The following is a 27,816-nucleotide window of genomic DNA, read 5'->3' on the forward strand; positions in this document are numbered from 1 at the left end:
CTGGGAGTAGTTGGGACTAGGGTGACCACCACTGCCCTGGCTCTTTGTGCTTTCATTTTCTTAACATCGTCTTTTGAAGAGAGAAAGAGTTATGAATTTTGCTGAAGTCCCATGTATCAGTCCCTTTATGGTTTGTGCTTTTTGTGTCTTATCAGAAAAATCTTTTTTCTAATCCAAGACACTAAATTTTTTCACTTGTTGAAAGATTATTCTTTCCCCCATTGACTTGCCTTTGGACTTCCATCAAAAATTGCCACAGGGCTCAGTGGCTGTCACCAGTAACCCTAACACTTTGGGAGACTGACGCAGGAGGATTGATTGAGCCCAGGATTTCCCGACCAGGCTGGGCAACATGGTGAAACCTTGTTTCTACACAAAGTTAAAAAATTAGCCAGGTGTACTGGCGAGCACCTGTAGTTCCAGCTACTTGGAGGCTGAGGTGGGAGGATCACCTGAGCCTGGGGAGATTGAGGCTGCAGTGAGCGAAGAGCATGCCATAGCATTCCAACATGGGTGACAGAGCAAGACCCTGTCTCAAATAAAAAAATGGCCCATCAACTACTGTCAGCTTCAGGTGGAGGGGGGAAAAAACTTTAAAAAGAAAACATTAAAAAAAAAGTGCCCATATGTGCGGATTTCTTTGCTTTTTTTTTTTTTTTAAGACAGGGTCTGTCTGTGTTGCCCAGGCTGGAGTGCAGTGGCACAATCTCAGCTCACTGCAACCTCCACTTCCTGGGTTAAAGCAATTCTCATGCCTCAGCCTCCTGAGTAGCTGGGATTACAGATGTGCGCCACCATGCCCGGCTAATTTTTGTATTTTTAGTAGAGAGGAGGTTTCACCATGTTGGCCAGGCTTTTTTTTTTTTTTTTTTTTGAGACGGAGTCTTGCTCCGTCTCTGAGGCTGTAGCGCAGTGGCATGATCTTGGCTCACTGCAACTTCCGTCTCCCAGGTTCAAGCAATTTTCCTACCTCAGCCTCCTGAGTAGCTGGGATTACAGGCACCCACCACCACACTCAGTTAATTTTTGCATTTTTAGTAGAGACAGGGTTTCACCATGTTGGCCAGGCTGGTCTCAAACTCTTGACCTCAGGCGCCAGCCTCGGCCTCCCAAAGTGCTGGGATTACAGGCGGGAGCCACCGTGCCTGGCCTTTTTGAAAATTTTGAGATCTTGCAGTGAGCCGAGATCACGCCACTGCACTCCAGCCTGGGCAACAGAGTGAGACTCCGTCTCAAAAAAAAAAAAAAAGAAAAGAAAATTTTAAGATGGTGTCTCACTCTGTCACCCAGACTGGAGTGTAGTGGTGCAATCTCAGCTCACTGCAACCTCAAGTTCCTGGGTGTAAGCGCTTCTCCCGCTTCAGTTTCCTGAGTAGCTGGGATTACAGGCACATGCCACCATACTCAGCTAATTTTTGTTGTTTTTTCTTTTTTCTTTTTTTTTGTGATGGAGTCTCACTCTGTTGCCCATGTTGTAGTGCAGTGGCACGAACTACTGGCCTAATTTTTGTATCTTTTGTACAGACAAGGTTTCACTAGCTACTCGGGAGGCTGAGGTCAGAGGATCACTTGAGCCCAGGAGGTCGAGGCTGCAGTGAGCTATGATGGTGCCACAGCACTCCAGCCTGGGTGACACAGCAAGAGCCTGTCTCAAAAAAAAAAAAAAAAAAGAAAAAAAAATTAGTCTACTAAATGTTAAGTTTGCGTACAATTTGTCTTTGGGAATTTACTCAACAGATAAACTTGCTCATATGCATAACGCATATGCATTAGGGAACACAACTTAGTGAGTGAAAGCCTGCCTAAGATAGAACCCTGAAGCTAATACTTTTTACCTATTATCTTGGATAAGCCACTTAACTCATCTGTGCCTTGGTTCCTGTAATGGAAATAATAATAATATCTACCTCAGAGAGTGGTCATGTGGATCAAGAATTCACTTTTGAAATGTGTTTAGAAGTTTGTGGCACAGCAATATATTTACTCTTTATTATTCTTCCATCATTGTAATAGTAAAAAGCTGGAAACAACCTAAATGTTCACTAGTAGCGGACTGATTAAATCAAACTTGGCATGTCTTTTTTTTTTGAGACAAGTTCTCACTCTGTCCGCCCAGGATGGAGTGCAGTGGCTCAGTCATGGCTCACTGTAGCCTCAACCTCCTCAGGCTCAGGTGATCCTCCTGCCTCAGCCTCCTGAGTAGCTGGGACTATAGGCGCATGCCACCACGCCGGGCTATTATTTTATTTTTATTTATTTATTTATTTTTTGGAGACAGTGTCTCACTCTGTTGCCCAGGCTGGAATGCAGTGGCACGATCTGAGCTCACTCCAACCTCCGCTGCCTGGGTTCAAGCAATTCTCCTGCCTCAGCCTCCCAAGTAGCTGGGATTACAGGTATGCACCACCATGCCTGGCTAGTTTTTGTATTTTTAGTAGAGACGGTTTTCACCATGTTGCCCAGGCTGGAATGCAGTGGCACGATCTGAGCTCACTCCAACCTCCGCTGCCTGGGTTCAAGCAATTCTCCTGCCTCAGCCTCCCGAGTAGCTGGGATTACAGGTATGCACCACCATGCCTGGCTAGTTTTTGTATTTTTAGTAGAGACGGTTTTCACCATGTTGGCCAGGCTGGTCTTGAACTCCTAACCTCAAGTGATCCACCTGCCTTGGCCTCCCAAAGTGCTGGGATTACAGGCATGAGCCACTGTGCCCAACTTCTTTTTTCTTTTTTTAAAATAGAGACGAGGTCTCACTGTTGCCCAGGCTGGTCTCGAACTTCTGAGCTCAAGTGATCCTCCCACCTAGGCCTCCCAAAGTGCTGAGATTACAGGAGTGAGCCACCACGCCTGGCCTATTTTTTTTTTTTTTTTTTTTTGCGACGGAGTGTGGCCCAGGCTGGAGTGCAGAGGCACTATCTCGGCTCACTGCAAGCTCCACCTCCCGGGTTCACGCCATTCTCCTGCCTCAGCCTCCTGAGTAGCTGGGACTACAGGTGCCTGCCATCACGCCTGGCTAATTTTTTTGTATTTTCAGTAGAGATGGGGTTTCACCGTGTTAGCCAGGATGGTCTCGATCTCCTGACTTCATGATCTGCCTGCCTCGGCCTCCCAAAGTGCTGGGGTTACAGGTGTGAGCCTCCGCGCCCGGCCTGGCCTATTTATTTAATTAATTTATTTATTTTTAGGAACAGCGTTTCACCATGTTGGCCAGGTTGGTCTCAAACTCCTGGGCTTAAGCCATCCGCCCACCTTGGCCTCCCAAAGTGCTAGGATTACAAGTGTGAGCCACAGTGCCTGGGTACTTGGCATATCATTAATGGCTTTTTTTTTTTTTTTTTTTTGGGATGGGAGTTTCACTCTTATTGCCCAGGCTGGAGTGCAATGGCGCAATCTCGGCTCATTGCAACCTCCACCTCCTCGGTTCAAGCAATTCTCCTGCCTCAGCCTCTCAAGTAGCTGAGATTACAGGCACCCACCACCACGCCCGGCTAATTTTTGTATTTTAGTAGAAACAAGGTTTCACCATGTTGGTTAGGCTGGTCTCAAACTCCTGACCTCAGGTGATCCACCCACCTCGGCCTCCCAAAATGTTGGGATTACAGGCATGAGCCACCGGGCCTAGCCTCATTAATGCCATTTTATGCAAACATTAAAAAGATGAGGGATCCAAAGAAGATAAACCAATAGGCACATAAAAAGATGCTCATCATAAATCATTAGAGAAATGTAAATCAAAACCAAAATGTGATATACTATTCACCCACTAGTATGGTTATAATAAAAAAGATGGGAGTTGCCGGGCGAGGTGGCTCACGCCTGTAATCCCAGCACTTTGGGAGGCCGAGGCGGGCAGATTACCTGAGGTTGGGAGTTCGAGACTAGTCTGACCAACACGGAGAAACTCTGTCTTTACTAAAAATACAAAATTAGCTGGGTATGGTGGCACATGCCTGTAATCCCAGCTACTTGGGAGATTGAGGCAGGAGAATCGCTTGAACCTGGGAGGTGGAGGTTGAACCCTTGAACCTGCGGTGAGCTGAGATCACGCCATTGCACTCCAGCCTGGGCAACAAGAGTGAGACTCTGTCTCAGGAAAAGAAAAAAGGCCAGGCGCGGTGGCTCATGCCTCTAACCCCAGCACTCTGGGAGGCCGAGGCGGGTAGATCACGAGGTCAGGAGATCGAGACCATCCTGCCTAACACGGTGAAACCCCGTCTCTAATAAAAATACAAAAATTAGCCAGGCGTGGTGGCAGGCGCCTGTAGTCCCAGCTACTCGGGAGACTGAGGCAGGAGAATGGCGTGAACTCGGGAGGTGGAGCTTGCAGTGAGCCAAGATTGCACCACTGCACTCCAGCCTGGGCAACAGAGCAAGACTCTGTCTCAAAAAAAAAAAAAAGATGGGATCAAGCAGTCATGGTGTTCTCGATGCTGGAGGGCCTACTAGACCCATCACCAGAAGGTGTTGCTGCTTTGTAACCAGGCACTGCACCACCTCAAGCCATGGTGCATCCAGAGATAAATAATGGTATATTTTGCCTGTTTGATGAGAGCCCGGTTTGAAGAGCATAGTAAAAAAAAGGATATGATGGAGGCTACCCCGCTGCTGAGGGAGGCAGAGGAATTCTGGTATCGTCAGCATTCACAGCCATTCTCCTCCCTGACTCTCTGGGGGTACTTCCTATGAGAGATAGGAGTGATATGCTACAAGTCTCTGGAGTGGTGCTTAGATGACTGGAATCCTTCTGAGAAGGCAATGTACCCTGATTACTTAGCCAAGAGAGAGCAGTGGAAGAAACTGCAGAGGGAAAGCTGGGAGTGAGAGGTTAAGCAGCTGCAGGACAAAATCCCACCTGGTGGTCTAGGACTGAAGCTTTGCCCCTGTGGTGGTATATTGTGACCAGACCCCCGGAGTGGCCCATGTAGAGAGAGAGACCTCACCCTGTCATGCCTGCAAGTGAAGTAAGTTACAGAACATACACACACCTACCCTAATAAAAATCGCTGAAATGGTAAAAATCAACAACAAAGATAGACTTAACAAGTGTTGGCAAGAATGTGAAGAAACTGAGTCCCTAATACATTGATGGTGGGAACATAAAATGCTGCAACCACTTTGGAAACCAGTTTGGCATTTCCTCAAAAAGTTAAACATGGTTGCCCTATGACCCAGCAATTCCCCTCCCAGGTATATGCCTAAGAAAACTGAAAACATATATCCACACGGAATCTTGTACATGCATGCTCATAGTATGCTACTATTATGTATTCAACTTCACAATACCCAAAGTGGATACAACCCAATTGTGCAAGTGACAGAAACATAAGCAAAATGTGGTAAATCCATATAATGGAATATTATTCAACCATAAAAAGGAATGAGATATTGGTACATGCTATAACTTAGATGAACCTTGAAAACATTATGCTAAGTGAAAGAAACTGGACACAAAAGGCCACATACTGTATACTCCCGTTTATATGAAATATCCAGAATATGCAAATCCATAGAGACAGAAAGTAGACTAGTGACTGCAAGGGGATGAGGAGGAAAGAATAGAGAGTGACTGCTAGAGGGTATAGGATTTCCCTTTATCATCACTGCTTCCCCTACAGTGGTGACAGTTACATAACCTTGTTAATAAGCTAAAAACCAATGGATTATAAATTTTATTTATGTTTATTTTTAGAGTCTAAGTTCTCACTATGTTGCCCAGGCTGGTCTTGAACTCCTGTCTCAAGCGATTCTCCACCTCAGCCTCCCCATTTGCTGGGATTACAGGCATAAGCCACCATACCCGGTTCTGATTATACACTTCAAAATGGTAAATTTTATTGTATGATATGTATATCTCAACTAAAAAAAAGAATAGGGAGGTCTGTACTGAGATGATATGATCTTCAAATATATTAAGTGAAAAAAGAAAGGTACAGAATAGTGTGCACAATATACTGTTATATTCTTTAAAAAACGTACACATGTACATATACACTGTGCAGGCATAAAACCTCTAAAAAGACATATAGGAAACCGGTAACATTATTTCCTAAAGGGAAGGAACCTGGGGTGCCTGGGGATAGGGTGGTCTGGAAGGGAGACCTAACTTTTCAACATGCTCTTTTGTACCTTTTGAACTTTGTATCGAGTACAACACTTAACTTTTTTTCTAATTTAAAGAAAGAAAAAAGGAATACTCTGTTGCTTTATCTTTAGTTTTATTTTAAGAGATCATCTGCATTTTTTTCTGTAATAAACTTAAAAGATATCCACCCATTTTGTCAGATTTATTTATTCTTTAGCAATTTAAGTATTAAAATCACAGTTTTTGTCTCAATCCTTAATAATACTATATTCATTATATTTCATGTTTAGCTTTCTCATGGAGAAAAAGAAACACAGGCATAAACCTATATACTATCCACCTGCTGGTCCTGCAACGTGATTTTAATAAAGTGTTACTGATACTTGAACAATTTCTATGATGTCGGCAGAGATATCAACAAGAGTGATTATTAAGTAGCTAGCCTTATAAGTCAAGAGTTATGATCTTTGATCCACTGCTCAATCCATTTCAAGATCTGATCTACATTATTTTCTAGCTCTTCTGGTTTATTACTGGGCAGCTGATGCACGATTTCTTCCTTGTAGGATGCCGTGGCTTCTTCATAAAGAACTTGAAAAATCTCACACTGAATATTGTCTGTTAGTTTCTTCTCATTATAACCCCTAGAAGGCAGGGAGGTTAAGCAAACAAAAAGCAAAATAAATGGCATTAACTGGAGTTTTAGAAACATACCAGAAACTGGACACTTTTCAATACGTGAAAAATTACAGAAATGGTCTCTTTACCTAGAGAGGAGTGACTGGTACCTGTTTATATGACAGAGTTTCTTGACACTAGGGTTAAACTAAAGATCACCAAACCAGCATTTGGGTTTGTTTGAATTTTTCCCCCACAATTTGTCAGCTACTCAATAAATTCCCAATGAATTAGTAAATTAGCAAAACTCTCATAACTTAGTAATAAAAAGATTTGTAACCCAATTAAAACTTAAGCAAAGGATCTGAGTAAATATTTCTCCAAGGAAGATACACGACTGTCTAATAAGGACAAGAAAAGATGTTCAGCATCTCTAGCTATCTAGCAAATGCAAATCAAAATTACAATGAGATATTACTTCACATCCAGTAGGACGACTACAACCAAAATATGAACAATAACAGCTGTTGGTGAGGATGTGGACAAATTAGAACCCTCATACACAGAGTGTGTGAATATGAGATGATGCAGCCACTACGGAAAACAATCTGGCAGTAATTGGAAGGGCCAAATACAAAGTTTCCGTATTACCCAGCAATTCAATTCCTAGATATATAAACAAGAGAAATAAACACAGGATGTCCACACAAAAACATGTGCAAGAATGTTTATGGATACAATATTCATAACAGCCAAAAAGTGAAACAACCCAAATGTCCACAACCTGATAAATGTATTTAAAAAATGATATATCCATACAATGGAATATTATTTGGCAATAAAAAGAAATGAACTACTGGTATATGCTACAACATGAATGAACCCTGAAAACAAACTAATTTGACAGGAGACAAGCATAAAAGTCCACATCCTGTATGATTTCATTCATATGAAATGTCTAGTATAGACAAATCCATAAAGATAGAAAGTAGATTATTGGTTGCCTAGGGCTGGGGAACTGAGGGTAAATGGGGAGTAACTACTGCTGGGTATGGGGTTTCTTTTTGGGGTGACAAAAATTTTCTTTTTTTTTTTGAGACAGAGTCTCACTCTGTCGCCCAGGCTGGAGTGCAGTGGTGTGATCTCAGCTCACTGCAACCTCCGCCTTCCGGGTTCAAGCAATTCTCCTGCCTCAGCCTCCTGAGTAGCTGGGATTACAGGTGCACGCCACCACGCCCAGCTAATTTTTGTATTCTTAGTAGAGACGGGGTTTCACCATGTTGGTCAGGCTGGTCTCGAACTCCTGACCTCATGATCCATCCACCTTGGCCTCCCAAAGTGCTGGAATTACAGGCGTAAGCCACCGTGCCCACCCCCAAATTTTTCTAAAATTGGTTGTGGTAATGATTGTACAAGTTTTTGATACACAAAAAAAAACAAATGAGCAACTGATATATACACCTACTATGTACCCATAAAACTAGAAAAAAACCTGAATTATGTACTTTAAATGGGTGAATGTAAATTAAATCTCAATAAAGTGGATATTTTTGTTTTTTGGTTGCTTTTGAGACAGGGTCTTGCTTTGTCAACCAGGCTGGAGTGCAGTGGTGCAATCACAGCTCACTGCAGCCTCAACCTCCCAGGCTCAAGCATTCCTCCCACCTCAGCCTCCAAAGTAGCTGGGACCACAGGTGCACGCCACCACACTCGGCTAAATTTTTTATTTTTTTTTGTAGAGACAGAGGTCTTGCTATGTTGCCCAGGCTGGTCTCAAACTCCTAGGCTCAAGCAATCACCTTGCTCAGCCTCCCAAATTGCTGGGATTACAGGTGTGAGGTATGAGCCGTCCTGCCTCCCCCTCACCACCCAACTATGCCCAGCCTAAAGCTGTTACTTTTTTACAACCTTTTCAATAGTTAAAATACTAACTAGCTCTCTCATAGTTTTTTCATACCTTAGTCATACCCTTGGCTATATATGTAAACCAGTAATTTTTAAATCGAAATTTTAAATTGTCTTGATTGAAAAAAAGTGGGCACCTGTAATCCCAGCTACTCGGGAGGCTGAGGCAGGAGAATGGCATGAACCCGGGAGGCGGAGCTTGCAGTGAGCCGAGATAGGGCCACTGCAGTCTGGCCTGGGCCAAAGAACAAGACTACGTCTCTAAAAAAAAAAAAAAAAAGCATATGTACCATATAGTCTCTATTACTTCTCTGCCCCAAAACTTTTAATGGCTTTTCACTGCCTAAAAAAGATAAAAGTTTTAGGTTTAGCCACAATTTAACTTTTTCTATATGCATATTTGCTGCCATACTATTCTGTGCAAGGATTTACAAGTATCCCAAATAATAGTGGTTAGTCAGAGTTGACTATAATCAGTGAAAACCACACATTCTGACCCCGACCTTAAGCAAAATTCTGGAGCTTTCCTTTCTGAGATTGCTTTCTAATTTCTCTAGAATCCCCATATTCCCACAGCTTTGATCAAAAGACAGTGGGGATAAATAAGACTTCCCTAAAAGTTTCTCTTTCCTGGTTCTTCCACATTAAATCTGATGCTCTATTTGTGGGTTTAACTCGGTATCTACTAAAGACTGTGAAATGCTGGTTTATTTTGTTAGTTTTTCATAAGCTTTCCCATTCCTGATGCGGGGATAATTTGAGGGGGTAGTGTTCAGTCAATAAGCAAAGAATATGTTAGGGGCTTGGCTGTTTTCCTAGCAAGGGTTTACATCAAAGAAAAAGCATGGCTAAACAGGGTTTCTTTTTTTTTTTGAGATGGAGTCTCACTCTGTTGCCCAGGCTGGAGTGCAGTGATGCGATCTCAGCTCACTGCAAGCTCCACCTCCCAGGTTCACGTCGTTCTCCTGCCTCAGCCTCCAGAGTAGCTGGGGCTGTACAGGCGCCTGCCACCATGCCCGGCTAATTTTTTTTGCATTTTTAGTAGAGACAGGATTTCACCATGTTAGCCAGCATGGTCTCGATCTCCTGACCTCGTGATCCTCCCACCTTGGCCTCCCAAAGTGCTAGGATTACAGGTGTGAGCCACCGTGCCCGGCCGACTAAATTGGGTTTCTACACAGTACATTTTACTCAATCAGATTGTCAGTTGAGATATTAATTTACTCAAAAAGTACTGCCCATATTTTAGTCATATTTTCAAATAAAACTATTAGCTGGGTGCTATGACTCACACCTGTAGCCCCAGCACTTTGGGAAGCCGAGGTGGGCAGATTGCTTGAGCCCAAGAGTTCGAGACCAGCCTGGGCAACATGGGAGACCCCATCTCTACAAAAAATACAAAAATTAGCCAGGCAAGGTGGCATGTGCCTGTGGTCTCAGTTAGTCAGGAGGCTGAGGCACAAGAATTGCTTGATCCAGGGAGGTGGAGGTTGCAGTGAGCCAAGATCACACCACTGCCCTCCAGCCTGGGTGACAGCCAGACTCTGTCTCAAAAAAACAAAACAAAAAACAAAAATCTTTTATCATGGCCAATTTCAGGAATCTGAAAAAAAGTTAGTATTATGCTTTAAGAATCTGATGTTTTTCCTTTCTTACCTTGTTTCAAGTCTTTCGTACAATACGTTGGTATCTGTTCTCAGCACAAAAACTATATGAAACCAGCGTTCAGGGAAGAAATCACAACCATGGTAATCAACAATAACTCCACCTTCTCTCATTTGGTTATCTAACTCATCAACTACCTGTAAGAAAAGTTTAAAAAAAAATGCTTCTTAAGAAAACTGAAGTCAACTTTCCTATGAAATTCAACAAATGCATACTTTATGAAAAAGTCATACTTACTCTGTCTTCATCTAAAATGGGACAATCATACTCTTCATCATAGCCATCATACAATTGCTCTAAAAGAGATTTAGAATTGCTTGTTGAAATATTTTCTAAGCAACTTTAAGTAATTTTCAATTAATTCTATACTTTAGGAAAGGAAATGTATCATCAATTATTCTTTTAGATACAAGGGTGGATACTAACAAAATAAATGTCACATAAACACCAGATATAAAGGAGCCATACTAACTGATAAATTGGAATTTTGTCTAGAGGGAAACTTGGATAGTAATATATCTGAAACTGCTTTAAATATCAAAACTGAAACCAAATAAAAAGAGTGAATAACCAACTTCAGAATTTGTGGGGCTATTAGAAGAGGACTATACTATTTTTATTGAACTACAGATTGGTAGGAAGAGGAAGCACCTGAACAGATACAAACACACTCACATACATTTAAAAGCAGATTAATTTATCAAAAGCAGTAACAGGCCAGGCGTGGTGGCTTTGCGCTTGTAATCCCAGCACTTTGGCAGTACGAGGTAGGAGGATCTCTTGAGCCCAGGAGTTCAAGACAGCCTGGGCAATATGTTGAGAACCTGTCTCCACAGAAAAAAAAAAAAAAAAAAAAAAAACCCAGGCATGGTGGCACACACCTGTAGTCCCAGTTACTTGGGAGGCTGAGGCGGAAGGATTGCTTGAGCCTGGGAGGCGGAGGTTATAATAAGCCGAGATCACACCACCGTACTCCAGGCTGAGCGACAGAGCAGGACCCTGTCTCCAAAAAAAAAAAAAAAAAAAAGAAAGAAAGAAAGAAAAAAGCAATAACAGATTCTTTATTCCAGAAATGAACCCTCTGTCACTGAGCTCACATCCTCATGGGGACAGAGAAGGGTCAGGACCCAGATGCTCCTGAACAGTATCTTTACTTCTAGATTTCCAGCATCCCAAACTGACGTTCCTCGTAAGAGTTAAATAGTCTCATTTCAGAAGGCAAAACAAAAATAATGTTCAAAGTTACAAAGGAGGCAAATTTAAATTTAACATAAGAACTTTCCAACAAATCATAGCTGGTTTTCAAAAGAAGTATTCTTTCAGGAGGTAAGACATACCATCTTACCCTTAGCCCCAGCCCTTAGGAGGTATTAATCTAAGGCAACCTTAGATCATCCATTAACCATCTCTGAGATCATGTTATATAGCAGTCTTCCCACCTCTTTCCCCTTAATATTTTGGTACGGGTTGAAATGAGGTTAAAATGAACACAAATTCTGAAGGGACACAGGAGTAGTCTGATGGTCACTGGGGGGCAGTCTGATGGTCACTGGAGGGCACAGAAGCAGTTGTAACTCCTTGTCTTGCCTGGAGGGTCTGTGGACTGATTCTGGGCACATAAACCACCTTTCTAGCACTCTAGTGTGGCCTCTGCCTCCTTGGGCTATTGCTCACCTACCAGAAACTCTACCAACCTAAAAAATTAAACTGTCTTGGTATGAAGAAAACTGGTTAACAATTTAGAAAACAATCTAAATCCTTACTTTATACGACAAACCCCAGATGGAGCTATAAAGGAATGATTCATTTGAGTTTGTTGAGTGGCAGAAGAAATAAAAAGACTGATCCAGTTATTTAAAGTGTTGACTCTCTGTTCCTTGAGAAATAATCAAATTCTAAGAAAAGTAACAGAATGAGAGAAATAACAAAGGACTGAAATGTATATAATATAAAGACCTTAAAACCAAAATAACAATTGCTCAATAAACAAGAAAAGAATTCACACAAGATGGAAGAGTGGAAAAAAATCAGTAAACACACATGAAAAAGTATTGAACTTTCCTAGCTATTAAAGTGATGCAAATTAAAATGAGTCTGTATTTATGCCTGTTATATGTTCAATCCATTCAGATATTTACACTACCATTTAATTTCTAATTGGACAAAATTAGAAAATAATAAAAAATGTTGAACAATAAGAAAATAGTTAAATCTTGATTTACCAACTTTATAAAATATTATGTAATTAATTTTGTAAAAATTATGAATTAAAATTAAGTAAATAAGTATTAGAGTTATAGTATTATAGTTAACATAGTTTAAAAATGCTATGTGGTATAGACTAGGCAGAAACATGATAAATGCTCACATATACAAGTGTAAAACACAAAAAGCAGAATTCAAAGTTGTCTTTACTAGGGACAAAGATTAGAAGAAAAACAAAAGTTTTGGAGTATTTTTCCATATACTATTTTTACAATATTGTATTTTTTTTAACAGTACCACAAAATCTAAGAATACCTACAGCTGATTCTGTACTATGTGGTAATCTTGAATAGATAAACACGGAGGTTCCTTCATACTTTAAATCTTTGACTTTTAAAAGATGACTCTGGCCGGGCGCAGTGGCTCGTGCCTGTAATTCCAGCACACTGGAAGGCCGAGGTGGTTGGATCACCTGAGGTCAGGAGTTGAGACCAGCCTGGCCAACATGGTGAAACCCCATCTCTACCAAAAATACAAAAGTTAGCCAGGCGTGGTGGCGGGTGCCTGTAATCCTAGCTGCTTGGGAGGCTGAGGCAGGAGAATTGCTTGAACCCGGGAGGAGGAGGCTGCAGTGAGCCGAGATGGCGCCACTGCACTCCAGCCTAGGTGACAGAGCAAGACTCTGTCTCAAAAAAAAAAAAAAAGAAAGAAAGAAAGATGACTTGAACCAATATATGCTGTCTAAAATAGATGTGTTAACATTTAGGATTGAAGTCTTTATTTATTTATTTATTTTGAGACGGAGTCTTGCTCTGTTGCCCAGGCTGGAGTGCAATGGCGCCATCCGGCTCACTGCAAGCTCCGCCTCCTGGGTTCATGCCATTCTCCTGCCTCAGCCTCCCGAGTAGCTGGGACTACAGGTGTCCGCTACCACGCCCGGCTAATTTTTTTGTATTTTCAGTAGAGACGTGGTTTCACCGTGTTAGCCAGGATGGTCTCGATCTCCTCACCTCGTGATCTGCTCCCCCCTTGGCCTCCCAAAGTGCTGGGATTACAGGCGTGAGCCACCGCGCCCGGCCAATTTTTACATTTTTAATAGAGACAGGGTTTCACCATTTTGGCCAGGCTGGTTTCAAAACTCCTGACCTCAAGTGATCTGCCCGCCTCAGCCTCCCAAAGTGTTGGGATTACAGGCGTGAGCCACCGCGCCCAGCCATGTTAATGTATTTTAATAAAATAGTGTAATCTAAATTTTTATCTTTTATTTTTGAGTCAGGGTTTCACTTTGTCACCCAGGCTGGAGTGCAGTGGTGTGATTTCAGCTCACTGCAGCCTCAGCTTCCCGGGTTCAAGTGATCCTCCTGCCTCAGTCCCCTCAAGTATTTGGGACTACAGGTGTGTCCTACCATGTCTGGATAATTTTTGTATTTTTTTTAGAGACAGGGTGTCACCATGTTGCTCAGGCTGAATCAAACTCCTAAGCTCAAGCGATCCGCCTGCCTTGGCCTCCTAAAGTGCTGGGAATGCAGGCATGAGCCACTGCGCCCAGCTGTAATCCAAACTTTTAAACACTCGTTCCAAAAAACATTTACCAAATACCATATACCAGTGATCTAAGGGATAATGAGGACATAATTTATAAAGTGAACAAGTAGACAAACAATCCTTCCCTCAAAGAGTTTAAAATAAAATGGGAGAGGACCGACAAGTCACCTGGAAATTATAATATTTTAATGTTATGGTTCATGGTGATATGGGAGCAATAAAGATGGGCACCTAACATAAACTTGGGATATTGAGAGGCTTCCTGGAGGAAGTGATGTCTAAACAGAGATTTGCAGTAGTTATACACATAAAAAAACACTAGGGAAGACTCTTCTAAATAGAGAAAACAAGATATTCAAAGGTAGAGACTAGGAAGGGGTAGGCCCTTTCAAGGGAGGGAAAGTCAGAACAATGAGAAAATAAGTGGTAAGGGGTAAGCTGAGGCCAGATCAAAAAGGGCTTGAAGGCTGCATGAAGGAGTTCAGACTTTATCCCAAGGCCAAGGAAAATCATTAAAGGATTTTCAGCATTAAATGACATGATAAATTCCAAATTCAAAAAAATTATTATTTTTTTTAATGCAGAATGAGTTGGAAGGAACCAAATCCAGAAACAGGGACTTCTTATCAAATCTACTGCAGATTTTTAGGTAAGTGATGATTGTAGCCTGTACCACAGAAACGAACGGATCCTAAATTTCATTTCAAATTTCAAAAAAGAATAAATTTTATGCTACTTTAGAAAGTTTCAATTGGAAGCCAAATTTATACTTGCCTATACATAGGATCTTAAGCAAAGATCAAAAAGGCTGATTTGGTTAAATGACTGAGAGATGAGAAAATTAAATCAACTTTCTAAACAAAGTTTTGCGGTTTATTTTTTTAAATTCCAGGTACAGATATATTGCTTGCAGAAAAAAAATCAACTGTGGGGCCAGAGTTAAAAGGCTGAGCATAGTGGTTCGCGCTTATAATCCTAGCACTTTCAGAGGCCAAGGTGGGAGGATCGCTTGAGCCTAGGAGTTCAGGATCACCCTGGATAACATAGCAACACTCCACTTCTACCAAAAGAAAAAAAAAAATTAGCCCAACATGGTGGTGCCAGCCTATAGTCCCAGCTACTCTGGAGGTTGAGGTGGGAGGACTGCTTGAGGCTGGAGTGAGCCAGGATTGCACCACTGTATTCCAGTTAGGGTGACAGTGATACCCTGTCTCAAAAAAAAAAAAAAATTTTTTTTTTTTTTTTTAAATTTTGAGACAGAGTTTCACTCTTGTCACCCATGCTGGAGTGCAATGGCATGATCCTGGCTCACTGCAACCTCCGCCTCCTGGGTTCAAGCAATTCTCCCGCCTCAGCCTCCCAAGTAGCTGGGATTACGGGCACCCGCCAACACGCCTGGCTAATTTTTGTATTTTTAGTAGAGATGGGGTTTCACCATGTTGGCCAGGCTGGTCTTGAACTTTTGACCTCAGGTGATCCACCCGCCTTGGCCTCCCAAAGTGCTGGGTTTAGAGGTGTGAGCCACTGCACCAGGCCCCACAAAAAAATTTTTTAAAGCTCATTCTTACCTTAAAAAACCTTCCCAGCTGCTGCTGTTTGTCAAACTGTAAAATCATGACATTATGTTTAACTGCCATCCTAGAACTTACATACGCTCAAGTGAAAGTTGTTCTTTAATCATATTGGGATGCTAGTTGTTTTGACACTGCTGCCAATACTTAAAATTTTTATTTTCATATTTCTTCGTTTGAAAACATATTCACCACATTTACCTCAACTCAACAAGAAGCTGATAACTCTAAAGCAATTAGAACAAGAAATTAACTGGTTTAGAGTGATTGGGTGCCTTTAAAATACCTGGCTTTTTATGCAAAAAGGGCAATTAATTCTGCATAGTGAAGTTAGAGAGCCAAAGACATGACATTGGAGTTGGGCCTCCAAGGAGTTGTAAGGAAGATAAGGGAACCTATAAAGAGAACAGCATGCATAAATACTCAAGGTGGAAAATTCCTAGTGTGAGAACAGGGTACGATGGCTGCACTGAAGGGGACATAGGGGAAAGAATGGCTGCAGGTAAACTGTGGCCATTTTATAAAGAATCTCCTATATTTCCTTAAGGAGAATGGACTATGTGAGTAAAAAGTTCAAATCATGTCATTCTCCTTCCCCGCTTTTAAGAAAATGATAGTGTAGAAGAGGGAAGAAAGAGATACTGAAGAAGTCAAACAGGAGATTCTAAGTAGGATCCTAGGCACAGCTCCAGGGGTCTTGATGAAATAGGGGTACTGTAGGGATGTGTCAGAGAAACCATCAAGATTTAAAGGCCAAGTGGATCTGTGTGGAGAGAGTGAATGTGTATTTATATGCTTGGGAGGTAGAAATCAGAGGAGTGGGCAAGTATAGTCAAGGATGCTTTCAGAGCACGTGCTTTAAACATACTAATTTAGAGCTGTAAACATCTGGGAACTATCCAGATGGTTGTCTAATAGGTGTCTAGAAATTGGGCTGTTTTAATTATAAATTTAAGTCATCAGCACAAGGGAGTGAATAGTCCTGAATGAGTGAGATTACTAGTGGGAGGGGCAGAATTACAAGATGGCTGCAATGAAATCATGGGGGAAACAGGTGGAAGGGGAAAGACCAGAGGCAAAGATGGGGAGAGAGCAGTGTCAGAGAGGTCAATACAGGAGTTAGTTTCCAAGGCTTCCAGTGGGAGTTGATAAGGGGAGAGAAAAATGGGATTCAGAAAAGGATAGAACACGGATCAGCATTTTTTTTTTCTGTAAAGGGCCAGATAATACCTTACGCTTTGCAAGCTAGTCTTTAGCTCAGAAGTCATACAAAAACAACAGTAGCTTGCCAACCCCTAGGTTAGAGATATATCAAGATTCTAAGTGTTCAAAGCCAAGCTATGCTTTACAATTTCTACTGGAAATGGATCCAATGTCAATATATTACTTCATCTAGACCTATGGGTATCCTGCAGTTAGGATCAGAGGCCGAAGACTGAAAAACTGCTGCCAGGAAAATTAAGGATGCTAGTAAGAGTATAAAAATGATTGTATATAGGAAAGGATATCAAGTGAGGAGTCTTGAGACTGGAAGAATAGCAATAAGAGAAGCATTCTTATATTCATACCACAGTAAGACTCTTTTTTTGAGACAGAGTCTCGCTCTGTCGTCCAGGCTAGAGTGCAGTGGCGTGATCTCGGCTCACTGCAAGCTCCGCCTCCCAAGTAGCTGGAACCACAGGCGTCTGCCACCATGCCCGGCTAATTTTTTGTATTTTTAGTAGAGGTGGGGTTTCACTGTGTTAGCCAGGATGGTCTCAATCTCCTGACCTCGTGATCTGCCCGCCTCGGCCTCCCAAAGTGCTGGGATTACAGGCGTGAGCCACCGCGCCCGGCCCACAGTAAGACTCTTAATAGTTTTCTTTTTTTGTGAGACGGAATCTCTCTCTGTCGCCCAGGCTGGAGTACAGTGGCACGATCTCGGTTCACTGCAACCTCCAACTCCCAGGTTCAAGTGATTCTCCTGCCTCAGCCTCCTGAGTAGCTGGGATTACAGGCACCCTCAGCAATGCCAGACTGATTTTTTTTTTTTTTTTTTTTTGATACTGAGTCTTGCTCTGTCTTGCCCAGGCTGGAGTGCAGTGGTGTGATCTCGGGTCACTGCAGCCTCCGCCTCACGGGTTCAAGTGATTCTCCTGTCTCAGCCTCCCAAGTAGCTGGGATTACAGGGGCCCACCACCATACCTGGCTACTTTTTTGTATTTTTAGTAGAGATGGGGTTTCACCATGTTGGACAGGCTGGTCTTGAACTCCTAACCTTAGGTGATCCACCCGCCTCGGCCTCCCAAAAGTGCTAGGATTACAGGCATGAGCCACTGTGCTGGGCCAAAGTGCTGGAATTTACAGGCATGAGCCACCACCCCCGGCCAGTTTTCTTAAACTTAATTCCCATCTAATTTTTTTTTTTTTGCCTTGGTTTTGGGAGTGAAGATGACCTCTCTCAACTACTACTGCAATTCCACATGATCACCAGGATGATACTAAACTTTTAGAAATATGTTTAAAACTAGGGTTTTCTTAAAAGCCTCGTTTTTTTTCTGACTTCAGTGAGCATCAGAATAAGCCTTATTTCTTTACAGCAAGATTTCTCAACCTTATTACTAATGACATTTTGAGTCTGGTAATTGTTACTAAGGGAGACAGGGGACTGTCTTGTGAACTACAGGATCTTTAGTAGAATCCCTGGCCATCATCTCCCCCTCCATGTGACAACCCAAAACGTCTTCACACATTGCTATACCCCCAAAGGGCAAAAATCACCTAGTTGAGAATCACTGCATTATAGATGATTGCCTGGTTTCCCTTAAAAATATATCCCCACTTGAAATAAAAATGAGGTTGGTTGCCTCAGAATATTTCCAGATATATTCGAACAGGATCTGGGTTAAAAAATCTGGTATGTCAAACCTTACAAAGTACCTCATCAGGCCGGGGCGCAATGGCTAACACCGGTAATCCCAGCACTTTTGGGAGGCCAAGGTGGGAGGATCACTTGAGCCTGGGAATTGGAGACCAGCCTGGCCAACACAGTGAGGCCTTGTGTCTGTAGTCCCAGCTACTGGGGAAGCTGAAGCAGGACATCACTTGAGCCCGGGAGGCTAGGGTTGCAGTGAGGGGAAACTGTGCCACTGCACTCCAGCCTGGGCCACACAGCAAGACCCTGTCTCAAACAAACAAACAAACAAAAAAACCCCACAAAGTACCTCCATCAAACTCCATGTCAAGTCAGACCAGAAATCTTTTATCTGGCATTACAGGAGGGGGAAAAAATACTTTTCCTTTAAGACTTAGATCCCATTTAATGAAATAATCTCACTAATAACAAAGAGGATGGTTGGGACTATACACAACTGACTAAAATGGTGTTGAGTACTCGAGATACAGTGGCTCTCGTCTGTAATCCCAGCACTTTGGGAGGCTAAGGCAGAAGGATCATTTGAGCCCAGGAGTAAACCAGCCTGGGGAACAAAGCCAGACCCTGTCTCTGCAAAAATAATTTTAAATTAGCCTGGCAGGATGGTGTGTGCCTGTAGTCCCAGCTACAAGGGAGGCTGAGGCAGGATGATCACTTGAGCCCAGGAGTTCAAGGATGCAATGAGCTATGATCAGGCCACCAAACTCCAACCTGGGCAACAGAGCAAGACTCTGTCTCAACCAAATGAAATGGTGTAAGTACTGGTAGGCGAGGACCCAGAGAAGAGGAAGACAAGTGCCTTATACCAGATTGTCCTTGGTCTGATGTTACCGTTGCTCTCCATGCTATTAATGCTCTAATTAGTTTAGAAATGTTAAATTGAGTGAAAGTAACATTGGAATGCAAGAATGAAATTGACTATTATGTGACTCAGAAATCACTTGTCAAAAATGGTGTTCAACAGTGAGGAACAAAACCACATTTCATATAGATATAAAACGGAAAGGCCGGGCTGGGCGTGGTGGCCCACGCCTGTAATCCCAGCACTCTAGGAGGCCAAGGTGGGCGGATCACGAGGTCAGGAGATCGAGATCATCCTGGCTAACATGGTGAAACCCCGTCTCTATTAAAAATACAGAAAATTAGCTGGGCGTGGTGGCAGGCGCCTGTAGTCCCGGCTACTCGGGAGGCTGAGGCAGGAGAATGGTGTGAACCTGGGAGGCAGAGCTTGCAGTGAGCCGAGATTGCACCACTGCACTCCAGCCTGGGCAACACAGCGAGACTCCGTCTCAAAAAAAAAAAAGAAAGGCCAGGTGCGGTAGCTCATACCTGTAATCCCAGCACTTTGGGAGGCCGAGGTGGGCAAATCACTTGAGGCCAGGAGTTCAAGACCAGCCTGGACAACACGGCAAAAGCCCATCTCTACTAAAAATATAAAAATTAGCCAGGTGTGGTGGTGCACACCTGTAATTCCAGCTACTTGGGAGGCTGAGGTGCAAAGATAGCTGGAACCTGGGACATGGAGGTTGCAGTGAGCTGAGATTGTGCCACTGCACTGCAGCCTGGGCAACAAAATGAAATTCTGTCTCAGGAAATAAAATAAAATGAAATGGAAAATGAGTAGTAGTATGATAGCAAATAAAAATCTAGGTTTTAGAAACTATAACCTTGATAAATTGATGTTCTTTTGGACAAAAAAATTCTTTGAATTAAAAAAAATATATATATATACATATAAACACTATAACCTAATTATCAGCCCTGGATCAAAAATGAACATGATACTGGCTTACAGTATCAGGAATATGAAAAACAAAGATGCTCAAAATTAACCTGCAAAAAGAGACACTTATAAATTTTTTTTAAAAAAGTGGAGACATACTAGGACGCACTAAGGGTCCTTAATATAACCAAAGGGACAGAAAAATGGGACCTAGGAAGTTGGGCAATTGAGGAAGATAATCAAAGCAGGTTAAGAATTCACTATGAATAAAAATCCTGACCAACTGGTCTCTCCAAAGGGGAGTCATGGTTATACTTCAGCAATCTGAGAGAACAGATCACAAGAGTGACGTACACACCAGAGATCATACTATGATCTGTATATCTGAAGACGCTTAAGGTGACATTCTAGTGGTCAAAAATAGACTGCAGTACTGCAAATTGCTGCAACTGCCAACTGTTACTCCTCTTGGTGACAACAAGGAGAAAATTGCTTTTAAAAACATAACTGCCAAAGCACCAACAATCGAATGAATGATAACTTTATTTTTCTTACACTTTTAAGGCTTATGAAAAACCTTCATTTCAATTGAAAAGTATGGTAACTGTGTTTACTCATTATTATTAAAGTTTTCTAAAACACAACTTGAAAACATCCAGCATGCATGTTTAATATCAGTACAATAAATTCAAGACCAAGTATACATGTTACATTCAGCAAGGCTAGATTACAAATTATCATAGTCATCATCATCATCGTCATCATCATCATCTTCGCGTTTTCTTTTCAATGCATTTGATGATTCATTGGCAGTATTTTGTGATGACACCATATTAGTGGTAATAAGAATGTTTTTGGACCCGATTAATGATGGATTAATCAGAACATTCTGAACTGCTGAGGTTGCAGGAATTGAAGCTTTTACAGCTGGAGACTGAGAAGCAGGCATCTGTACTGTAAACCTTTGACCTGTGAGGGACATGGGAGTCCCTACTTTAGTTGAAACAGACATGGTCTGTGGGGTTGGTGTGCCTAGTGTGGGAGTACTTGGTCTGCTAGTAACTGAACCAACACTTAACCGCGGGACTGTTATTCTTCCCGCAGAAGTTGATGCCTTTTTCTGTAAAGATTTCAGCCTATAGTTTGGAGCTGTTAAGCAATATCTATCAGGTGGCAACCTAGGACCTGAATATGGCTTGATCAATGGCAAAGGGGTTTGATTTCTTTGCCTTGCAATATCTAATAAAAAATCTCTTGGGGGAGGAGAGGTAAAAGACTGATCAGCGCGGCACTGGATTGCCAATCGCACATCATCTGCATCAACAGTAGCTTTCTTAGCATGGCTTGAATAAATTTTTGCATCATCTAGAATTGTGGTCACATATCGGAAGGCAAACTCCAACATCTGATTTATAACTCTTGGCTCATATTCTGTAATCCCCATATCCTTCAGGATTTGTGCCATCATCTGTGCATCTTTCGGCATGCTCTTGGGAGAAGCCATCTTGCCAGACTCCATGATATCCGATGATCAGACTTTAGATCATTTGAAAAAAATATGTACATTAGATCAATCTGAAATAGTTACTTTAGTAGCAACTGTCAGGAACTTAAAAAATTTTAAATCTATGTTAAACTGTAAAAATTTTTTAAAAATTTAAACCATATGTTTTCTTAATTTTAATGAGGCATACTTAAGGTCGCTTTAATTTATTGAGTTCCTACCATGTACAAATCATTGTTGACTGTAAAAAGATGACACAAATAAGGGAGCGATAAAAGATTAGGGGAAAACAGGGTAAAATAAATAAAAACAATGATCATCTTAGAATATATGCAGTTGCGTGCAAATCTCACACTAATCTAAGATACCATAGCATAGTCAGGTCCTACACCTGAGCTCAAAACAGTCTCTTTCCAGTGAGACCAATATACTCACTGTGCTCATATATATGTTTAGCAGTACCAAACCTTTGTTTGCTCAACCAAACCTTTGTTTGCTCAACCTATCCAAAATCCAGTCTCTTTATAGGAGCCTTCCCAACTAGTCACAAGAATTGCCAGCCATTTTGAAGGCGGAAGGGAAAATGGTCAAAATAACCAGGACATAGCATTAGACACTTAATATTTTTGTGGATTCCCTAACAGAGTATATATTCTTTAATGGCAATCTCTGTTTTTTGTACCCTATGACAATACCCAGCACTAACACTCCACTTATCAGACTTTAAAAAAAAAACAAAACAAATCTAACACCAAAGTGTCCCTTACCTTCTCGAGCTAAATCACCCACATTAATGTATTTCAGTCCTGATTTTGACGCAAGTTCTTTGCCTAGTGTGGTTTTTCCAACCCCTGGTGTACCTGTAAGACAAGCCACAGAAAAATACTGTTTGTGAAATACTACTTATCACACTGCAGTCCACCTTCTGCCCTTCCTTTACTTTTGAGACAGAGTCTCACCTGGCCTCTGCCCTTAAAGTTCTTGACGACTGAAATGAAAAATTTCCTAATTAGCAATCATATGTAAAATTTTTTTCTTTTGAGACGAAGTTTTGCTCTTGTCACCCAGGCTGGAGTGCAGTGGTGCAATCTTGGCTCACTGCAACCTCCACCTCCCAGGTTCAAGCGATTCTCCTGCCTCAGTCTCCTCAGTAGCTGGAATTACAGGTGTCCACCACCATACCCAGCTAATTTTTGTATTTTTAGTAGAGACAGGGTTTCGCCATGTTGGCCAGGCTGGTCTCAAACTCCTAACCTCAGGTGATCCGCCCGCCTCGGCCTCCTAAAGTGCTGGGATTACAGGCATGAGCCACCATGCCTGGCCATATGTAAATTAGCATGTACTACGATCTAATAAAAATTTTCCAACGCTAACTGAATGTCAGAATATTACCCAGTGTATTGATTCTCCAGGGGTGGGGCTCAGCAGATTCTGACGCCAATTCAAACTGCCTGCTGCTACCGGGGAACTACTGAGAATAAAATTAGCCACCTCCTGCTGGGTGCAGTGGCTCACGCCTGTAATCACGGCACTTTGGGAGGCCGAGGTGGGCAGATCACGAGGTCAGGAGATCGAGACAATCCTGGCCAACATAGTGAAACTCCATCTCTATTAAAATACAAAAATTAGCCGGGCGTGGTGGCACGTGCCTGTAATCCCAGCTACTCAGGAGGCTGAGGCAGGAGAATCCCTTGAACCAGGCAGTTGGAGGATGCAGTGAGCCGAGATCGCGCCACAGCACTCCAGCCTGGCGACAGAGACTCCATCTCAAAAAAAAAAAAAAAAGAAATAGCCACCTCGAATCAATTACAATAATTTATTTACCTTTTTCTTTTTTTAAAGACAAGATATCTCTTTGTTACCTAGGCTGGAGTGCAGTGGAACTTGGCTCACTAGAGCCTCCACCTCCTGGGCTCAAGCAATCCTCCCATCTCAGCCTGTCCGGTAGCTAGGACCACAGGTATGCACCACCATGCCCTGGTTAATTTTTGTAGAGACGGGGTTTGGCTATGTTGCTTAGGCTAAGCTCAAACTCCTTAGCTCAAGCGATCCCCCCACCTCCACCTCACAAAGTGCTGGGATTTACAGGCATGAGTCACCCACCTGGCCTATTTGCTTTAATTTATAAAGATTTAAAAACTGTTCATGGCCAGGTCTGGTGGCTCACGCGTGTAATCCTAGCAATTTGGGAGGACAAGGCGGGAGGATCGCTTAAGCTCAGGAGTTCGAGACCAGCCTGGCCAACATAATGAGACTCTGTCTCAAACAAAAACAAAAACAAAAACTGTTCATGTTAAAATTAAGCAGTCTGAAAGACACCGTATTACCTCTACTGACCCCTTGCACCCTTCCCTAGAGATAACCACTGTAAACCAGTTTCCTTTCCCAAAGAAACCCTATTTATATTTGTATATAAATGTACATGTATGTACATACTCTTTGTAATATATATAAATACAACATATATTCCCTTTTACATAAATGACAATACTATATACATTGTTCTTTACCTTCCCCTTCTGATACCTATTAAAATTACATTTCAAGATCATCAAATTCATAATTTTCAACTATTCAGGTTTAACATCCCTGAAATTAAACTTGAGCATAAAGATAACAGGGATAATCCAGTTCCCATACCCAGGAGAGTAACAGTCACCTCAAGTCCACTATAATACACCAAGTCTGAACCCTGGACTCAACATGTTTTCAATAAAATGTTCACTTCAGAGTTTTGACAATGACTTAGTAACCAGGGCACTATGTTTGATCCATGCAAAAAGATGTAAAATCTTCCGCTTAAGGAATCTAAAATTCTAAACGTTATTTGTGGAGTAGTTAATCTGCACCTCTCAGAAACAGACATGTCTTGTGCGCTGCCAACAATTTTACGTTTGGGTGAATGATATAACTTTACTGTTCCCACAAAGAGTCTTAATTTTTCTGTACGTTGCAATAAAATCTACATGCATTAGATTTTTCCACGAATGGCCTACAATTTGATAAACACTTTCAGGACTAAAAGGCAAGCAAAAATATTCGTTAAAGTCGTTACGCAGCATTTTAGTTCCCTTCACTGATAACACGCACTCTGAGTATGGCTTCAAAGACCCACTCCTACGCGAGAAACGACCCGAAATGCTCACTATATGCCTTCCTTTTAAGGGGCGGGGGGAGCCTCTGATGTAACTCAACAAAAGCATACAGTTAATTTCGTCACGTCACAAACATCTGAACTCGTTTACCGAAATCTAATCTGAGGCGTTTATCAGAAGCAAAGAAAAAATAAAATACCGCCCACGGAGGCCTAAGGAGTGAGGCATCCACCATTAATGGCTCTATCGGGAATCAGATATGGCCTTACATTATTTCGCTAAAAATCCCAAGGCCAACCCTGCCAAAGAATCAACAACCCATTTTACAAACGAAATACCAGATTCAGAAAGACTAAGCAGGTTGCCAAGCTGGAGAGCTGGATCTGCCGACCTCTCTCCACCTCCCCCGGGAGCCTCAGGCCAACGGAATTAACGTTCCGCGTCCCCTCCTCCGCCTCCCGCAACGCCCGCGAGGGTCGGCTCCCAGGGCGCTGACAACCGCCTCGTGGCCCTCGGCCGGCCTCCGAAGAAGGCAGTGAGGGGCCCCCACCTGGGCGCCCGATGCCCAGAGCACTCTGCGCCCCCAGCCTGCCCCAGCCCAGCCCCTCCCGGCCGCGCGCCCTGACCGGTGAGCAGGATGTTCGGAAGCAACATGGTCCCCGCCGCGACGGCTTCGGGCGCCTCGCTCACGTGCCCTTTGCACTACGGGGAGGAGCCGGAAGGGGCGGGCGGCAGCAAAAGCCCACGGCCCCAAAGGCCTCGAGGCCCACCGCGGCGCCCCTAGCCTGCCCCGGCGGCCCAGCCGCGGCCCACTGGTTACCTGGCTTTCGATGACACATTTCCATCGCAAAGTTGGAGGGTGGGCATAACTCGGGTCGGTACTTCGGGTCAGGCAGTGCGCTGGATGCCTAAGTCACACACTCCTTCGGCGGTCCCCGCCCTTCGCTTGCGCCGACCAGTCTGGAAGGCCCCCGGGAGGCCGTACCTCCGAGAGGCTCGGCGTTGAGCCCGGGTAGGGCCAGGTGGCTGCCCTTTCACCTAGGGTAGACCCTGGCCGCCTCCGCTCTTCGCCCGAAAGGGAATGCAGCTCTGGGAAAGTAAGGCCGCCGCGGTTGCGGCTATATTATGTATATGTCTTAGAGACGCGAGTTTATCTCTGCCTTCAAGCTTTCCTGGGCTCTCGTCGCTCCTCCTCCCGACCCGCCCATCCCATCTGGGGATGAGAAGATTGAGGGTGCAGAGCCCTGTCCTGCAGCGGGGATTTGCGAGCTCAACCCGGCACCCCACTGATTACAGGATTACATTGGACGAATATTTGAGCTTAGTATTCCCTGTTCACTGTGTGGGGTGGTGGTGGGTCGGCTAGGAATAGTCTTGAAGGTCTACCTCTGACATCTCATTTCAGGAACCTGGCATCTTCAGGGACAGTTATCTGCTTTTTAAAGGAGGTAATTGTCAATCTTGTTTTCAAGAGTGAATAGAGCCGTGACCGTGACAACAGTCTGCATCTTTTTTTTTTTTTTTTTCTGAGACGGAGTCTCACTCTTGTCGCCCAGGCTGGAGTGCAACCTCCGCCTCCTGGGTTCAAGTGATTCTCCTGCCTTAGCCTCCGGAGTAGCTGGGATTACAGGCGCCCACCACCACGCCCGGCTAATTTTTGCATTTTTAATAGAGACGGGGTTTCACCATGTTTTGGCCAGACTGGTCTCAAACTCCTGACCTCAGATGATCCGCCCACCTCATCCTCCCACAGTGCTGGGATTACAGGCGTGAGCCACCTCGTCCGGCCCCTGGTCTGCATCTTTTATTTCTAGCTACAAACTATATTTACTCAAATAGGTGTTTTTTTTCCACCTGTATACCTTTTGAAATGTCACAATCTCTAATCGTGAACGATTTGGGGCGGAGGGCTGAACAATGTGTTTTCTAGTGTGTCGGGGTGTTTATAGGCTATGTGTGCCTCCAAACCGTAAAGTAGTCCAGTATACTTTCCAGTGTATAAGTTTGTAGGCCTTAAAATTTTCTTCTGGTTAACTTAAAATCGTTGAATTCACTAGTTTGCATAAACATTTAAGAATTTGAAAACATGGTTGAAAAACACAGGGTTACCAAGAAATTTTCTGATAACATGTTCAAATGAAAACAAAAATTTTACAGTAAGACTTAAATTCTTCGTCCACAGCAAGTGAATTCATGGTATTTTACTTTTTTGGGAAATATTGGAAATGAAGAACTGCAACTGTAATTTCAAATAAGGAAAACTTTAATTTTCAGTATAAAAATTGCTCAAATAGAATTGCCTAATTTTAATGACAAAAGGTAAGTACATAGTATGTGTGGGTTTTTTCTGTTTTTTTTTTTCTAATCATTGAGTTCATGTGAAAAACTCCGTTTGTAACACCACAAGCAGATTATTTGATACAATTATAGTCATTAAAATAAAATTATTTTAGAATTTTGATTTCTTGTATCACTTAAATTTACTGTTCTTTTTCACTAGTTCTTGAGCCTTTATTGTGTTGTTGATTATATCAGTGTACATTTATTATTATAATTCTGCATTTACAGTTTTTTTTTCATTTGAGGGCTTCTTTCTTTTTCCCCCCCAGGTGAATTATAGTTTAATGTACTACAAGTCCTAAACTACGGATGGGAACTATTACAGTTTATAATGTCAAAAACTTTTCTTAGACCAAAGGTATCTTCCACAAAGGTATGATACACTAGAATGGCCATGTAATAATTGCCTTAAAATAATTATAAATTTTTATATATATTCTTAATAACTTATTACTGCTATCAAAGTAATAGAGCCCAGTATCTATTGTAATTAATGATTTAAGCAAGTCTGGTAATAAGTTGTGAAACAAGTGTTCTCTAAAAGCACAACCTTAATTTTGAAAAAGTGTTTTACAGTCCCAGTCACAAAGGCTGAAAACATTTGAATGAAAGAACATAGAAGAGAGAAATATGAGTGGTAGTTGGTGTT

General features: G+C 42.5%; 3 protein-coding genes across 15 annotated transcripts in view; 1 reads left to right on the forward strand and 2 right to left on the reverse strand.

The window, feature by feature from the left end:
* Positions 1 to 6,198: 6,198 nt before the first annotated feature.
* On the reverse strand, positions 6,199 to 25,779 carry AK6 (adenylate kinase 6). 2 transcript variants are annotated; one of them, XM_054489873.2, is made up of 5 exons: positions 25,648 to 25,779; positions 22,500 to 22,592; positions 10,508 to 10,566; positions 10,262 to 10,407; positions 6,199 to 6,726 (listed from the first exon to the last, which is right to left on the reverse strand). In XM_054489873.2, exons 1-5 carry the CDS (start codon positions 25,670 to 25,672, stop codon positions 6,534 to 6,536), a joined length of 516 nt encoding a protein of 171 aa, XP_054345848.1. In that variant the 5' UTR covers positions 25,673 to 25,779; the 3' UTR covers positions 6,199 to 6,533. The 2 variants fall into 2 exon arrangements, with proteins under 2 accessions (XP_054345848.1, XP_054345847.1); XM_054489872.1 differs by lacking the exon at positions 25,648 to 25,779 and adding an exon at positions 25,454 to 25,549.
* On the reverse strand, positions 20,754 to 25,472 carry TAF9 (TATA-box binding protein associated factor 9). The gene is made up of 3 exons (XM_054489870.2): positions 25,454 to 25,472; positions 22,500 to 22,592; positions 20,754 to 21,764 (listed from the first exon to the last, which is right to left on the reverse strand). Exon 3 carries the CDS (start codon positions 21,745 to 21,747, stop codon positions 20,956 to 20,958), a length of 792 nt encoding a protein of 263 aa, XP_054345845.1. The 5' UTR covers positions 21,748 to 21,764; positions 22,500 to 22,592; positions 25,454 to 25,472; the 3' UTR covers positions 20,754 to 20,955.
* The window catches only part of RAD17 (RAD17 checkpoint clamp loader component), a 45,680-nt gene continuing 42,856 nt past the window's right edge, over positions 24,993 to 27,816 (forward strand). Inside the window, exons 1-4 of one of the 12 annotated variants that reach the window (XM_054489858.1) lie at positions 25,532 to 25,686; positions 26,233 to 26,275; positions 27,010 to 27,146; positions 27,437 to 27,540. In XM_054489858.1, coding sequence (XP_054345833.1) covers positions 27,499 to 27,540 — 42 coding nt within the window. In that variant the 5' untranslated portion in view covers positions 25,532 to 25,686; positions 26,233 to 26,275; positions 27,010 to 27,146; positions 27,437 to 27,498. Of the gene's footprint in view, positions 25,687 to 25,776; positions 26,276 to 27,009; positions 27,147 to 27,436; positions 27,541 to 27,816 lie in introns of those variants that run through there. The other 11 variants (XM_054489856.2, XM_054489859.1, XM_054489863.1 and 8 more) reach the window with 11 other exon arrangements.

Source organism: Pongo pygmaeus, chromosome 4 (assembly GCF_028885625.2).
Source record: "Pongo pygmaeus isolate AG05252 chromosome 4, NHGRI_mPonPyg2-v2.0_pri, whole genome shotgun sequence".
Taxonomy (NCBI): Eukaryota; Metazoa; Chordata; class Mammalia; order Primates; family Hominidae; genus Pongo; species Pongo pygmaeus.